The 17,948-nt window shown below is 37.8% G+C and overlaps 1 protein-coding gene across 1 annotated transcript in view; it reads right to left on the bottom strand.

Moving 5' to 3' along the window:
- Positions 1-314: 314 nt before the first annotated feature.
- Positions 315-17,948, bottom strand: part of mrps6 (mitochondrial ribosomal protein S6) — a 34,123-nt gene continuing 16,489 nt past the window's right edge. The window contains exons 2-3 of the mRNA XM_034011564.2: positions 13,667-13,806; positions 315-578 (exon numbers count right to left, since the gene is read on the bottom strand). Of these exons, the coding sequence (XP_033867455.2) occupies positions 428-578; positions 13,667-13,806 (291 nt within the window). The 3' untranslated portion in view covers positions 315-427. The remainder of the gene's footprint in view (positions 579-13,666; positions 13,807-17,948) is intronic.

The following is a 17,948-nucleotide window of genomic DNA, read 5'->3' as shown; positions in this document are numbered from 1 at the left end:
GGTATGGTAAAGAATATTAAATGGCAAACCATAATAAACCATGACAAATGCTGTAAAATATTCACTTTTCTCTTGGCACCCCTTAATGGCAGGCAGTGTGTTTTGATGGAAAAGCATTGCTGTACCTCAAGAAATGTTGCACTATTGCTGCGGTTTGTCACCGCACTGTAAACTCCTAGCATGAAGTCTCACTATCTCATTTCTTGCCTTGCAGTGTAAGATACATAGATGAATTACTTGCACCTATCAGTCTATGAACCAATTCCATTAGACAGAATACAAAGCTGAGGGGGGGAAAAAACAAAACACAGCTCTCAACTTCTGATCTTTATTTTGATTAACTGTCACAATTCATTTCATTCTTAATAAAGAGGGATATGTGACCCTGTAAGCTTATTTTCTCTTGGAGAAGGATTTTCCCTCGTGGTCAGGAGGGGACCAGTCCAGGACATTCTTCTTGCGTCTTCTGGGGTAGCTTCTTTAGAATGGTGGGTCGGATCACATCAATGTCTCTTTCTAGATGGTCCAACATACTAGGAATGATGGTAGGAGAAGCACTGAAGTCAACCAAAAAGTATCTGAAAGAGATATGAAGAAACTAGTTATACCACCAGCTTGTTTTTTGTTTTTTTGGGACCCTCTTTTGCATTTATTTCATGATCTAAAGACCCATTTTAATGACTTTCATATCTTACCTGTTTAATAATACTATTATTTGCATCCCTTATCATTCACTATTGTTGTGTAAAACACAAATATCCACTTAACATCTTTCTTTTTAATACATGTGGAATTAACTAGCAGACTACTTATTCAATGCTTTATGCTTTCCTTTAATCTGACCAGCCTTGCAAGTCTTGTTGATTCTCAACCATATCTAAAACCTAGAAAACATGTTTCCTTTTAGCAGCAGCTTATAACCAACATGCCAGATAAAACAAATGCAGCGTGCAAGGATGTCAGATACTATTTAAAACAGCCAAAAGTTTTGCTTCAACTGATAGAAAGTCCAAAGAAACCTGCTGAATAATGTTACGTTAACATATTGAATAACATACCGCTGTGTAGTTTTCCATATACTTAATGAAAAACTGACAAATTGAAGAATGTGACATTTCAAAATCTAACATGAAATACTGTACTGCTATTATGGCTTCAGGGAGACTTTTGCAATGTCATTTTGTAGTGTCTTTTAAATAAAATATCTAAATTATGTTAATATAGCTTTTTTTATTTTACTATCTGAATCCTAACATTCTAGGTGAATCAAAACTTTTGGCTGTAGCTGTAGGTTCTGTCTCATCAATCTGCAGCCCAGAAATACACGTCAAATTAAAAAAAACACATCTGTACAACAATTGTGACCAAATGAAGTAAAAATGTGACTGGTTTTATCTTTAACCCTAACTATACAAATCACAAAATGATATTGGATCAAATTAGCTTTTACTTTTCACGGGCTAGGCTAACACAAAACCGCAACCTTATTACAAGACTACACCTGGCTTCTATCTTCTAACTACATATAATCCAGTCTAATTTAATCCCTTCTGGGGAGAAATATTCTTGCACAATCACAAATTGTAGGGTTAACTGACCCAGATGACAACAGTAAAATGTACATTGTTGCTGCACACATAGTGTATGCAGTATACATAAATATATGGCCATCTGTAATCGGCATATACGTATATATTCTAGATCATCTGAAACATGACATTCGTGTATCTCTTTTCAGATGCGGTTGCTATGTTTTTTTCTGCTCTGGGTTCTTTACAGTGTGGCTGACTGGCAAGAGAGAGAGAGAGAGAGAGAGAGAGAGGAGAGAGAGAGAGAGAGAGAGAGAGAGAGAGAGAGAGAGAGAGCGAGAGAGAGAGAGAGAGAGAGAGAGAGAGAGAGAGAGAGGAGAGAGAGAGAGAGAGAGAGAGAGAGAGAGAGAGAGAGAGAGAGAGAGAGAGAGAGAGAGGATGGAATTTTCCACTTGCACATGAAATATTCACCAGGCATGAGTTGTTGTCTGGGGAGAAACAGTTTGTGCAATAACCTGGATAGCTGTGTCCCCAGTCATTTGCTGAAGCCATTTGGCTTCTCCTGCCCATCCCTTCATCATAATTTACTAAAAAAAAAAAAAAAACTTGCATCGTTTCAAATGCATGAAATAAACCTCCAATAGACCAGTACTTTAAAACAGAGGCCTAACTAGTTACAACTGAAGATGGCAAAATAATTTCAGGCCATCAGCTGACATCTTTGCAAAATACAGGGATCTTTAGGAGGGTTATAACTTTCAAAGACTGAGGGAAAAAATCAAATCAATGTTAATACCATGATGCAGGTTGTGAACTATCCATTAAATAAACATAGCATTTTATTTAGACACTTTCAGCTCAAAGATGTATTGCCCCAATATGTTTATTTGTGGCAGATAATGTCTGGGAACTCATTATTTTAATGTATTGCGTTTTTTGTTATGTAACAGTGGTGTCCACATTATATCTGAAATCCTATTTACTTAAATTGGGTTTTTGATGCAACATGGACATCAGTCAGTATGGTGTCCATGTTGTAGCCAATATCCCTATGCGAATAAATGTAGTAAACAAACACATCCACATTTTCCTTACTTTTGTCTTTCCCAGGAGTTCATTTGTGCCGGATTGCACAAATTTGGTCTGACAGGCAAGAATTCTACAGTTTGCAAAAACAAAAAAACTGCACTCTTAAGTGTCATCGCTTCTGTTCATCAGATTAGCCCGCAATTGGTTCTGTTCAAAGCTGAAGATTATTAAAACAAACACCAGCAATAAAACACGAAACTCACTGGCAGATGAGAACGAAGCATACGTGGAAGCTACTGCAAATCTAGGTCAGTACCTTACGTATATAAACAAAAATGCTATACCTCTTCCTCATTACAAGACCTGTTTAACAAGCCAGTGTTCTGTCTGATTCTCTTTTGATTGTTATTTGCCACACTTATTAACAATTCCAGCAGAACACGCCTATGAAAAAACTCTTCAAGGGTGATGGTGGGAAAGTGAGGTATGGAAGCATATTTGTGTTGTGCTGTGCACTGAAGCCTACAACAGAAGCCTTGTGCACTGTGCCTGTGCAACACTAATACACTTCCCCACCTCGATCGCCTCGATAAACCTTTTCAAAAAGTTTTTGTAAGCTCAGCAAACAATGATCTAAGCAGAAACAGAGAATAATATATAGCATACAACAGGATATTAAGAAATGTAATATTAGGCAAATGTAGATAATGAAACAAAGTGTCCCTTTAAAGTAAACCACTACAAAAATGTATGTCTAAATACTTTATTTTTCTATCACTTTATGGTCAGTGTTTTTACCACCCTTATAAAAGAAAAGTTCAGTTTTCCCTGTGCTTTTTTCCCCTGATCATACTATGCATTTGCCATGTTTTGTAATCTGCTTTAGCACACCTCTCTGAGCTTCGCAGTACATGCCTATGCTTTATTACACTAAACTTTTATAAAGGGTATTCTGAAAAATAAAATGAATAAAGGCATTTTGTCATTGACATACAGGGTGATCCAAAAGTCACTGGACAAATATTATAAACACATGTATTAATGGATCGCACAGAAGTTAGACATTGTTCAAATGAATCCATCAATTTATGAATCACCTTGTATTATGTAATACTCAGTTTTGCATATTTTACATACACTGACAGACAAACGGAAATACTTTTCCACAGGTGTAGTGCTTCCCAGAAATTATACTCTGGAGAATAAATGATGGGGAGTCTAATTTTATAACCAGCATTCTTTGAAATCAAATATAATCCAAGCTCCTTGCCAGGGTGACCATTTATACATTCAAATGAATGTATAAAAGATGCCATTTATAATGCCTAGCCATTTTTCTCTTGATTGGACATAGATTGGACATTAATCTTCAATTTAGGCCACTAAGATTTCAGATTACAAAAGCTCCCTTATTTTGAAAACTCAATGTTGACAGACATGCAACAAAGAATAAGATTATCTGACTATATTACGCAACTCAGCGACAGTAACAACCAAGAGATTGTTCTAAAATGTGTAAAAGGGTGAGCATTATATTCTGACAGTTATGGTAGGAGTTTGTGCTTCTTTAGAGCTGAGGAGCTCTTTAAATATACTACAGCCTCCAGGACATAATCTGTCAGAGTTTACTAAAGTCAACAAGCATTTTTTTTGTTGTTGTTTCTGAAGTGATCAATATTGATTTAACTATTGAATTTTGAATAAATCTGAGGAATCTTAATTAGTGTATAGTTTAATCAAACTCTTCTAAGGAATTCCAAGAATGTTTTTTACAAGGCTGTTTTGTATTATATAATCTAGCCTATTCATTACTGTGGCTGTGTCTTCCCACAGGCTTTACTTCTAAATGACATGTTAACTCTTCCCGTACTCTACATATTTATAATGAATAGATAACCAATTCAAGTGTTCAGTCAGTTTCTAGGTTATTTAGTGTGGGTTTAACTTGTAAAGCAAAAACAGGATTATATATATATATATATATATATAATACAGCTGGATTAAACAGCATCACATGACCGTGCGTATATATAGCGTATATCATGGCTTGCATACTAATGAGCCGCTTCACACTGAATAAATCACTACGCACCACTACATTCTAAATTCCATGACAAACTGCCATTTTATTTGTTATTAGTTACAAAACCACTGCCAAAAATGAGCGACATTCCACCTATTTCCTTTAATATATCTGGGGATGAAACTCCAGATAACTGGTACAACACCAACTTTCTGAGTGAAGACAGCAGTCCATCTGAAAAAACAAAATACAAATAAAATAAGTGCCCCAGCAACTGTCAAGAGTAGACACATAACAGTAGATGATGAAATAAGAAATAAAGATTGAAAAACACAAAAAACTACAGCATGGGCTGTTAATGTACTTAAAGACGGTTTAAGAAAACAATATGGACATTCAATTAAGGAAATAAGTAAATCAACCTGAGGGAATTTTATGCCAGTGCAAGAATTTCAGCTGGGGACCAGTATTCATTCTCCAGTTTTATAATGCTGAGCTGGACTAAATAGATATTTAAAACAGTAGAAGTTTTAACATCTCTGCTGACAGCGAGTTTAAAACAAACAAGAATGTATTCCTGTCAGTCATGAAAACTTTTAGAAAAGCAGGTAAAGACAAGGCCAGACACCACCCCCCGAATTAGCGGCCTGGATTTGAAGTGTCTGCGGGAAAGTGAGGCACTGTCCCCTGACACCGCGGTCGGATTGGTGTGTAAAGTCTGGTTTGATCTTCAACTTAATCTGGCACAACTTGGACGCGAGGGTGTCCGACAACTAACAAAAAAATCTTTTGTGATCCCAAAGGATGAAAACGGACTTGAATATGTGTGCCTCGCATATAACAAGTACACAAACTCACCTGATACAGATGCAGCTTCAGCATCCATGGCAGCTTTTCCCCTTACTTCCTCAGTGTCATATTTTAATTATTTTTCATCCCCCCCAAATGACAGGTAGCCGTGTTATAAGCGGTATAAACCACTTCCAGCCATGCGGTTCTGATGATATACCACTTCTGGTCTTATCACCACCCCAGGCGTGGTATAGATCACAGGAACTGCACGGCCTGTCGTGGTTTATACCTTACATACATATTAGTGTTATAAATCGAACCCTGACGTTGACATCGATTATCGTGCAAATCTTAACAATTTAAAATGCTTAAAAAAAACCCAACTATATAGCACTCTCCAATTTTCATATTCCTGCCGTCACTAGCCTTTACCTGCAGAGATGCATTTCAATTTTTGCTGTCATATTTTAAATCAAAACTTTACATAACTTTGCATAGCCACTTAGATTTGCATTATCTTCAGTGATAATTTCCAATTCAGCACATTAGAGGTAGCCTACCCTTTCCTGCAACAGAACTTTCCACAGCGACAACTCCAGTTGATTTTGCGTCTCCATACTTGAATGCAGAATATCTCTTTCATGTATGTGGATTTATTATTAATTGACTTACTGCCCAGATCGCAACCAAGTTATGTAGAACATCTCTTTCATACATGTATCGGCCTAATCAATCTACATACTGGGGATGTAAATATCGTTTAATAAAAAATCTGTTTAAAATATAAGATTTCTATCAGTTAACCGTTTAACCGTAGTTACACCGTCACACTAAATACCTTTTAAATAAATACCCTTTCCACATATATTTTGTCTTTGTCATGCACCAACATTTGTTTACCAAAGATAAGAGGAGGCAGCTTAGAGCACAAATCCTCTTTAATTGCATCATGATTGTATCACATTGACGATATGTGTACCGGTACACCTTTTTAAGTTTCTAGTATCTCCAGGGGTGCTGGGGGTGCTAGCTTTGCATGGCTTCCATCATATAGAGGGGTTACAGTTTTGTTGAATGGCTTTCAGCACCCCACTTTAAAAATTGTTCCAGTGCCACTAAGTATCTCCTTCATAGTTAATCTCGATCCACTACAGGGGACACTGGTTTCACATAAAATAAAACACTATTTAAAAAAAATACACGTTACCATCCCATAAACTTAGCGTAGCAATCAATAATTAATTTTTCAAGATTCTTGAATCCATGCTATGAATCCATTTTAAAAGCAGGTACGTAGAAGACAAGATTTTTTTTTCGTTGCTTGAAATGACCACAGATAAACTGAAACTTTAACAAACTGTGCCCACAACTACTGAACTAAAACATCTTTGTTTAAAAAAAAAAAAAAATGAAACCACTGTACTCAAAGATGAACAAAAATATCATCTGTTATCACAGAGCAGCCGTTCTCAGACTTCGCTGCACTGTGACCCCCTAGTTGTAACAATAAAAATGACTACGCAATATTTTATAGCCAACAGTTAAAAAAATAATAATAATAATAATAATAATAATAATAATAATAATAAATAAATAAAATTACAAATGCTTCTAGGCTGCCACGATTTATGCAATTGTACCACAAGGACAGCTTCTTGGTCCAGCTTTCGATTTTGTCAGTGAGAGAAAAGATAAATATATCTGGTCCTTGGAGTGATGTGTTAAAAATAGTGAAGCCAGGTAAGCATGCAAAGCAAACCACTTACCACAAGCTTATCAGGTTTTTAAAATGTTTTACTGCTGATCGGGTCGTTGTTGTCGGCACTTCAATTGCTGCAGTGCCACTCTGTTCTCCTTCATTACTCCAGTTCCCAACACTTTTCTTCAGAAAACTGTTAATTGTTTGATATTTATAAAGCAACTTTTTGAACTCACTTCACAAAGTAAAGTAAAAAGTGTCAATAATAATAACACATTAACGTACCTATTTCTTAAACCAAAATGTTTTTATTTTTATTTTGCAGGTATTCGACTGTGACAGAAATACAATGAGTTTTGGTTGTAAATCTCCCTCCCGACCTGCAAGGGCGCTAAGCAGGGAAAGGAGAAGTCTTTGGACAGGCTGGCCTGACAGTTCTTTCCCCGGGCCGGGAAGTCGGTCAGTCTGGAAGAAGGTGAGACTCCGTTGCAGGAACGTATTGACCCGGAAGGGAAACGATGTAGCAGCTGCAGATAGTAGAGACAGCTGCACTCGTTTACCAAGGGGTCATGCGTGATAGCATAAAAGGGACAGAGAATCGCAAATCTTTTCCTTCGCTTGGTTTAAAGAACGAGAAACTGGAAGGACCGGGAGAAACCCATAAAAGAGAGAAAAAGTATTTGTGAGAGTTTTTGTTTGTTTGTCGCTGATAGCAATTGTCTTTTGTTTTATAAATCACTAGACGGCTAACACATATCCGGAGCTTTTGTCTTGGGCCAGCACTACCCGGAACAACACTACACCACAAGCACTTTGTAATTGTTTTCACCCACCACGAGCACTACTGCACGCGCACGGACTGGTGACCGTGTACTGTATTATTGTGGGGCGGATAACGTTTGTTTATTATTTGTACTGCAACCAGTTTATTATTGTTACCTCCATGCTTTACACATTGGTGTGTATTGCCAGGTTTATTGTTTGGTCGCCAGACCGGGAATTACAAAATAAAGTCCCCTTTTCCGAAATGGATTATAGTTTCCTGGCTTGTGACTATTTCTGCACTGCATCACCTCTGCACCTGTTTTCAATCAGCAGCCATTTTGCCACATCGACACATAACTTAGTTTTGACCGCTCCATCTTTACACTCCTCCCTTTTCTATTTTGACTGTGCACTGCGTACGAACACCGGAAATCGACAGATTGAGACTAGTTTGATAGATGAGTTTTCAGTCGACTAATCATGCCTAACCCGATGTCGTATGTTGCCAAATAAAAAAAAAAAGTTACAGGCAAAGGACTTGCAGAGTTCAGGAGGAGGTGCGTAAACAGCACATGTTTTGTTAAATATTTACTTTTAAAGTACAAAATGCCAGACACATTTTATCAATTTGTATTATACGTTAACTGTTATGTAACAACAGTATGCATTTATTTATCGGTTAACCTATTACATCCCTACTACATACTAGGGCTGTGTCCGAAGGTTCGAAGGTTCGTTCGCTAGCCAGGGATTCGAAGCTTGTTTTAAACCTTTGAAGGTTTGTCAGATGGGTTCACGCACTGTATGTTTTTTTTTTCTTCTTCCTGTTAACAGAAACCGTTTGACAATGTGTGAATACTATAAATCACACATTAAATGTCACTCACATGCAAAATTCGATTTTTTGATTTGTATAATGCATATTACCTAAACAAAAGATGTTATTAAAATTCGCTACCAAATTGTTATACATTACGTACAACTCTACATGGCTCCGATGCCATGTATGGAGCAGGGTATAGTATCCAAAGCAGTGGGCTCGTACCTCTAGTGGCTGTATTGCTTCAGTAAAATGTGTACTAAATATCTAGTGTACAAGACAGTGTAAGAGAAGTGCTATAGTAGAATATGTTTGAAACATACAAAATATACACTAACACTAATAATTTTAATTTCAAAAAGCCCCTCCAGCTCGTGTTAACCAGAAACAAATTTCTTCATTCACCATCTCGACGATAGCAAAGCACTGTATAGCGTAAGCTGTATTGAAAGAAATGTCTCAAAACCCCTGTGCTGTTTGGGATTTTTTTGTTAAATGCCCAGACGACCAAAAAAAAAAAAAAAAAGTTGAATGCAATCTTTGCCAGCGACTCGTATCATGGAGGCATAACCAATTTCATGGGTCACATTATTATTAGTATTATTAATATTTTTATTAGTAGTAAAATGTGATTGATAACCTGTTTGGAACGGTGAATGTTAAATAAAGCTTTGTACGCTGCAGTTGGTGCTGCTGCAATGCAAGCTTACTGTGTAGATCACAAGCAGGCTCAATTACGTGTAAATGAACAACGTGTATTTATTTACATTATAAAAACATGTTGCCAATTTCACCACTGTGACTATTCACCTTAAAAAAGTTACCATTGCCACCCTCTCCCGAAAAAAAATCTGTTGCCAGGGTTTATTATTTAAAAATGCGCAGTTTATTTCAAACTTTCATAATAAACATAATAACATAACAAAGAGTGTATAAGACCCTTCACTGTTATATTTGTTCTCGTGTGAGACTTTCACTTTTTCAGTCAGCGAAAATATGTGCTAAAACGGAGTGAATTTGAGCCCTGTTAAAATGGCAAAAAGAGAGCTACGTTTGGAGTTTTTCTACAACAAAAAAGCTAAACCTCCAACGCCAGAGACATCAACAGAAACCGAACCTGACTCTTCTGTAGTGCAGAATGTTACGAACAGCACAAGAGTGTGACGATACTTCCATTTCAAACGCTCAGGTTAGTGCAGGTGTAGCTGTCTGTCGATAAGAGACTCTTGCCTGTAAGTGTTGTTTTCAGCTCTCTTGATTGTGACAATCTGGCGTCGAACTGTTTGTGATGAAATATCTTGTAATGTTAGAAAGCTAGCTTAATGTTTACATATAAATGGTTAAAATCGGGCATCGGGTTTGAGCACGTTTTTTTTTTTGGGGGGGGTGCTGTGCCCCTGTGCCCCACCAGTTTTTCAAGCCATGAGTCGCCAATGAGTGTGCAACTACTGTCGAGTTACTACTATTGTGATAGAAAAAAACACCCAAGCAATTAAAAAGTGAAGCCCCGAAAAAAATTATTTACATAAAACTCAAAAATAGCTAAAAATAAGCACCAAAATATGTCATTAATAAAAAATGAAAAACAGAATTCCTAAATATAATACATATAATTCGCACTGTACAGTGGCAAGGGCTATGTACATCATTGTCTCCGTTTGTTCTCATTAGTACCTCTTGCAGGTTTGCAATAAACGTGCGCACCAGAGCAGAGAGCCCAAGTGTCCCGCAGCTGTGTGATTGTCTTGCACGGCACAGCCTCCTTTTGTTTTTGAAGCTAACTAGCGTCACGCGCCATTTCATGCCAGAAATTAAAAGGAGTTCCCAAGCGAGTGAACATTATGCAAGTGTCCAAAATGAATTAAAATCTGTAATAATTACTGCAACAGATCGTGTACAATAATTTTGCATTCTACTGGTGGCATTTTGTACAACCTGCAATGTTTCATTGGATCACATCGAGCTACGATCCAGCAGCATTTAGGCATTAACAAAGCAGGTTACTCTTGATCTTTGCATCATCATCATCCTGTACTTTATTTATTTATTTTTTTTACAAATTTAGTAATCGTCAATTGATTTTTACCATTTTTTCTCCCAATTTGAAATAGCCAATTGTATTATTTTAGGCTCAGCTCACCTCTACCACCCCAGCGCTGACTCGGGAGCGGCGAAGACGAACACACGCTGTCCTCCGAAACGTGTGCCGTCAGCCAACCGTTTCTTTCCGCTCTGCAGGCCCGACATGCAGCTACCTCAGAGCTACAGCGTCAGAGGACCACGCAGCTCTGGGCCGCTTGCAGGCAGGCCCATAGACGCCCGGCCAGTCTACAGGGGTCGCAGGTGCACAGTGAACCGAGGACACCCTGGCAGACCTAAGGCCTCCCCACCCCGAGCGGCGCTCAGTCAATTGTGCGCCGCCCCCTGGGAACTCCCGTCCATGGCCGGCAGTGGAATAGCCTATAGGGCGCATCCTGCACTCCACGCGGAGTGCCTTTACCGTGATTGCAACAACAAGGGATGATATATAAATTATAATGAATCGCTAACACCATAAGGTATTGCTATTTTATTAAGTTCACATAACGAACGATAACCTACCACCTTTAACGTGTCGATCTAGGCTTTTATTTGCATTAATAAACAAAAATGACTTGATCCCCAAAACAAGAGATTGTGATACAGCAATTTTTTTATTTTTTTTTAAATTAAGGCTACTCACGTCTTTGAATTAAAGCAACAAAATGCTCTACTGTATACAAAACAATGTTGCCGTTCCAGTTTGGGTACACTGTAATAAATTAAGCTGCGGGCAGAAAAACTACGTCATCCAAGTTAAAACAGGCTTTTGACTCATCTGCAAACTTTGTTTGTGAAGCAAAAAACTTTTTTTTCCCACATGCTGCTTGTTTATATACAGATAAATATGACTATTAAATTAAGAGCTGACAGGTAGATACCCACAACTCCCTTTCACACACCACTTAACAGAAGCTGAGGACAGAAGATTTGTTACTACAAATATAGCATGTGTGAAGCAATAATTCAGCAAGAATTGTTTTCTTTTCAGTGAAACTGGGTTGTCTGCCAAGCATTTTACCAGAGTCATTACAGAGGGAGAAGCAGGATCAAGGATAATAACAGTTGGCAAATGCTTTTTGTCACCTGTGCAACCAGCTGCATCTCTTTATAATGATCACCATAACAACCACTCAGCACGGTTTCACTTCCCAGTGAATTTCCATTAACACAAAGCGGTACACTGTTGATGTTCTTTTTCCCTGAAAGCAAGTCTCTACACTGTAGTGTAACTTCACCTAATAAACAATTACAATGAAATCCTGGATTCATTTTTATTGCTATTACTATTACTTAATGTGTAAATGTAAGGACACAGTGGCACTGCTATTTCTGTAGTGGTGCTATAATGCAAGTTGGATTACGCAATTTTTACTTTCTTTTCATTAGCTAATTTATTTCTTACTTTTCAGCCAAATAGGGACAACTTAAAAAGGAAGGTGTTCAGAGCTTTTGTTTTTCATATATTGAGGATTGCTTGTTAGCATCTCTATTTTATGTCTATGAAATGCATTATATGCACTTAAAACAGCGTTTAACATATATATAATATATATATATATATATATATAAGGTCCTTTAATACTATGACTGGATGCTGCAATTAAGATGTTAGTCTGGTGTTTTCAGTCACTCAGCACTGGTGGTATCACCAGTTGCTTAGCAACACTGAGTATGTGCTGCAGTTTGCAAGTCTGGGTTCTCCAGAAGACCTCCTAATGCTCAAGACCTGATGGCCCCAGATAAACAGTTTATATCAAGACCAAATAAACCAAAAAACACCTGACATATATTTGTTTTAGATCAAATCCTTTAATTGCCTAATATACCATTTAATGAGACCATTCAATGGAGGTGCATCTTCACTATAATTATAATCCTGTGTGAAAACCACTTCACATTGTTATCATTCAGTGACAAGAAAAAAAAATAATCCTACGGCTGCCATATTGGGTCAGAGATCAATCTCAAGATCTGCATTTTTATATAACCCTGCAAATATGAATTAATTTAAAACGGTCTCTGGGAGAAGGTACATTTTTTTCCAGGACATCAATGATTAGATAATCCTAAAATGGGTAGCAAACACGATGCCATTATCTCAAAAGTGTTCAGCAAATAAAGTTACAAGACTACAACAGGGCAGTAATATTTGGACACAGTAGTATCCATAACATTGAAGAAAAGAAGTTGCCATGTCAAGAAGTTTGAGAGATATGAGCTGTTAAAAAAGGAGGATTGGCAGCTGACTTACAAAAAACACACATTCGAATCCCTCTTACAGGATGTGTCATTTGTATTTTGTCATGCTTTGAAATTCAGCCTGAAAGATACTTTTGCTTTTTCTATTGATGCCTGATTGATGCAGAATTTGCCCTTTCATTTGCTTCATTAATGTTATTCGATACAAAAGAACTTCATATTAGCCAGTTGGTAACTCCCTTATTTTTTTAGATTAAATACATTTTTTGAAACAAGCAAGCCAATAATTATTTGGAGAGCGTCTTTGTTTGTGCATGGATTACTGGTAGCTGTAAAATAATTGTTACAAATGGTCTTATTTTAAAATGCAATGCACTGACAAGACAATAACTAAGGTGTCCTTACCTTCATAAGTAGGGACATTATGCAAGGAAGTTATAATGGACTACCTTTATTTATTTTTTCTTTACTGATAAAACAACAAATAATGTAATCATACGATAAAGCATCAGGAAGATATTTTATGTTCAAAAATATGTAAATTCAAGATCTTTACATTAGCGGCTCTTCCAATCCAGGATTTTATTCATACCAGATCAAGTAGGTTCAATGAAATTGTCAAATGCTTGCAGGGTTGGACCAAGAGCCAAGCCTGGAAGAATAGCACTCTCTTATGCGTCAATGGCTGATTCTACTCGTGCTACAGCAGGGGTTGTTATGGGACCTACCCTCCTCTTGTGTGCCTGAGATTGTGTTTGGAGATCTTGTATGGAAGAGTCTTCTCCCCCATGTTCTCCAGGCTCCTTACAACAGCCCCCTTCCCCATCAGAGTCTCCACTGTGCGGCGCAAAGCAGCTGCTGTCTCCAGCTGGAAGAACAGTGAGGAGGTGAGATTATATTTGGCATGAGAAAGTCTGTGTAAAAAGCACTTGGTATCAGGGAAAGTGTGGTCAAGAAAAAACCCAGGTTCGGCATAAATAACAAAATCCAACAGCAGCAGCAGCTGCGGAGTCAAAACAAAGTCTAAATGTGGACCCTCCTCCACACTGGAACGGAAATGATGGCAGACACCACTGGCGTTTGATACACTGGCTGCTAGAAAGATGTACACGATATTACTGTTTTAACAGTTGTCAACAATACCAAACATATTTGACTAATACCAATAAATAAATATGATCGCTTTTGTACATAAACTGGGTGCTAATACATTTATAAGTGACCCAATTAAAATTGTTTGCATGTAACAGGTAAGATTCTAGGATTTAAATACAAATACAATCAACTGTAACCCTATTTAAAGTATAGCACTATATTGCACATGTCTATGAAGGTCAGTAAGGCTAAAGTAATGAACTATTAACAGTACTAAGATCATCAAGTGGGCTACTGTACATTAATACAGCAGACCCTTGAATGTTATGCCATTTACTGTATTTGGAGTTTTCTTTTTTCTACCTTAGAGCATATTTTTACAGTGTGTTTGTGTGTGTATTTATGGATTCAGGTCAGGCTTTATTGCCAGATGAGAAGTGCTTAGGGATATAAAACACTTATTTGTAATGGTCCACTAAAATCTTCCCCAAGCAGTGCCAAACCCTGGTTTACCATTAACAATTAACTAATCTATGTACTTGTATAACCTTCACGCCTTCCAACAGTGTTTTGTCTATTTACATAAAACAAAATTATGTACATATTTATTTTAAAAAGGCTTATTGTTGGCACTTTTCTACATACACAGTTTACATCTTCTTTGTTCCCTGGTGTGACAGGGTGCTCGTGCCACGTGTGTGGGTAGCTGGTGCTTAGGCAATACAGAGAGACATGGGACGTGGAGTTGAAACGCCAGCACAGGCGCGCAGGATTTATTAATGCAAACAGAAAGTAAACAAAGGGGTCATATGACGTTACCAGCGATGGTAACGCACAGAGGACACATACAGCAAGCTGTACAAAAAGGCAAAATAAAACACAGTACAAAAACTACAAATAAAAGGTGCCACACAGGGCGAGCGCTAGCGTCCCGCTCCAGGAACCGGCTACACTACGTAACCCTCGCTATACATTACTTGGGATCACTATCTCCTAACCTACTTATGAGCCGGTATCCATACGACGACTCCTGCTGCTTCATACGGCCTTGGCTGGGCATTGCCCTCACAAGCACCGCTTGCAGTCTCAGGGTTGCGTAGCTGTAGTTCCTGCAGAGCGGACGCTTTCCTCCTGAGTGTACGCAGCTCCCCTCTGCAGCATGGCGTTGCAATTGCCCAGAGCGATCTCCACCGGATATGAAGTGAAGCACTGAAGCACAGTTGGTCAAGACCCACCCACCTGCTGATTGAGGACCAGCACAGCCATTTCACGTGCTGCCCTTCCCCTCAACCAAGCCTAGCAGGCAGCAAGTCTCAATTAAGCGCCCGTCTGTAAACAATAATTTAAATCACACAAATCAACTCCAAAAAGACACATAATAAACCCATTTCCACATACAAATTATACCAACACTAATTCCCACCTGTGCAAGGCAATCGTCCTACCACACCTGGGTTAAAGAGAAAGCATTCAGTGCGTTTACATGAGCATAAGAATTCCGAAATTTTTTGGAAAAAAGTTTTCTGAAAACTAATTCCGATATCAAAAGTCATGTAAACACAGTTTTCGGAAAATGTATCGGGAATATTCCTTAGGTCAGTTTTCGGAAAACAGCACCTAGAAATTTCTGATTCAATTCCGAAAACGAACCAAATGTATATCATGTAAACGCACTTTTCGGAAAACTTATTCCGATAGCGTACTGCTCATGTGCAAACTTTGAGCTTCATTCCTGCACGTGGTTTTAGAAAACAGAAAATAATAACAATATATAGTCAGTCTGCATGGATCCATTTGCTCCGTTGAATCATATTTTGTCATATACTTGAACTTGCTAGAACCGAAGTCATTGTATTTTATCTTGCTCTTAATTGTATTAATACTTGTACTGTGATTCTTGAAATGTATTTTTGTTTACGACTAAGTCGCCCTGGATAAGGGTGTCTGCTAAGAAATAAATAATAATAAGTTAGGGATAAAGTGATATTTCTCCGTATGTATTTTTTTTTAATAGCCCATACTGAAGCAGCACATGTTTTCCAGCTTTAAAATTATGTAATAATTTAAAATAATGTCTGCAAAAGAAACTAGTAATATAGAACAGGATGAGCTGTTGGAAAGACTGACTGCACATTGTGGGGAATCCTCAAAGAGGTATAAGATAGTAATCTTTGAATTTAAGACCTGACACTTCGATAAAGCACTTGTTATTGGATTGGTCTCCATTCTATCGCAGAAATGTCCGGTCTGTTCAAATCGTACTTAGGGTACTACAGTACTTTGCATGCGAAAATATCCTGCGTTTTCCGAAAACTTCAATCCATGTATACAGTTGAATTCTAATTAGACTTTCTATCGTTAATCATGTAAACACAGAAAAGTGACGTTTTAAGAAAATCAGTTTTCTGATTCAGTTTTTCGGAAAACACTTTGTCATGTAAACGTACTGATTGAAAATCTGCCAAAAAATACTAGCCTACCTCAGCCTTTGCTCTGGAACAATGCTATGGAACAATATTTTCTACAAAAGGAGGAGTATCACAAATTAAACATTTGCTCCCTACCAAAATGTGGGTTTTGGCATCTCTTGCTATTTAGTCCTTACTCTCCTGTACCCTGCTTGGACCTTCAAACAGATTATCATGTAAATCTTAGAATATGTGTTACCACAGATGTGACCAATTGTACTACTGTAACAGTTAAACTTGAAGACTGGAGTGCATAGGGTTCAAAGAATAAGCCATTGGAAGCTATAGCCTTCCAGGAATAGGTCAAAACTTGGTTAGTATGATTTTTTATTGGGTTCCTTTCTTCACCACATGTGCCAGTGCCCCAGGCTTGCTTGCAGTCTCTCCACAGGCACCAACTATTAGGCCCATTTAGGATTGCTGCCAAAGCACACGCTCACAGACACAAGCCTTCTTTTTACTCCTCCCTGACCAGCCCGAAGGCAATAAGCATGAAAGCTCGTGTTTAAAAAGGTAATCTTACTGTACATGGCAAATAAAAACAACTACTGTCTTAATAGCCATATTATTAGAGGTGTATATTGCCAGGAGCAAACCAATTGTTGGCAAATGATTAGACACAAGTCACAAGGCAGGCACTCTGGTGATATCAAATGGTTTATAAGATATTATCAGTTGAAATAGCCGGTGGTGGCAGATGGTGGAACCAGATTTCTAAGAACATATAAACCCCCTCATTGTAAACACTGCCATCTTTACATACACTGTATAACAAGACAAACAATAACTGTCATGATGATATTTTGACGATTTTTGGCCTTTTATGATTTAGAACCACAAAATAAATTGCATCATAGTTTTTGTTTCCACACATTTTAGAAGCTGCTATCAGGGTGGTGGCACAAGAATATCTTATAACTGTGTTTAATGAATGATGTATGATACTTGAAAGCTGGTATCCAGTTGAGCGAAATATTTGACTTAATGATAGGGTTGTATTCTTCAAAAATAATTTCTCAGCTCTTAATTTTCAAGCGCTACCAACACTAGCCTCGGGAACACACTTATCCTGACTAGCCATGAATGAATCTGCTTCAGAGGGATGATCAAATGGAACACCTATATGTGTAAATAGTAAACACTGCCTTTTTCAGGTTGTTCCAGCAAGATCAGTTTCTACGGGATCTGACGTGAACAGTATTTCATCTTATCGAACATATCCGTGAAACAAACCTAATTTGTAAGTAGGTTTAGTCCTTCCTTGGTAGCCGACAAAGTGCTCAGTGAAGTTATCTAATTCAGTTTGAAGCAGCTTTCTCATTATTAATGATTGGTACTGAAACATACGTACATTGAAAATAACAGGTTCCTACGATGTTGTGTACGGTGTACCCACCCATGTCAAACTTTGCATGTAATTTGGAGTAGTGGTTAGGGCTTTGGCAGC

This window comes from Acipenser ruthenus, chromosome 8 (genome assembly GCF_902713425.1).
Source record: "Acipenser ruthenus chromosome 8, fAciRut3.2 maternal haplotype, whole genome shotgun sequence".
Classification (NCBI taxonomy): domain Eukaryota; kingdom Metazoa; phylum Chordata; class Actinopteri; order Acipenseriformes; family Acipenseridae; genus Acipenser; species Acipenser ruthenus.
The sequence above is the reverse complement of the archived record's forward strand: the minus strand, read 5'-3'. Positions and strand labels throughout refer to the sequence as shown.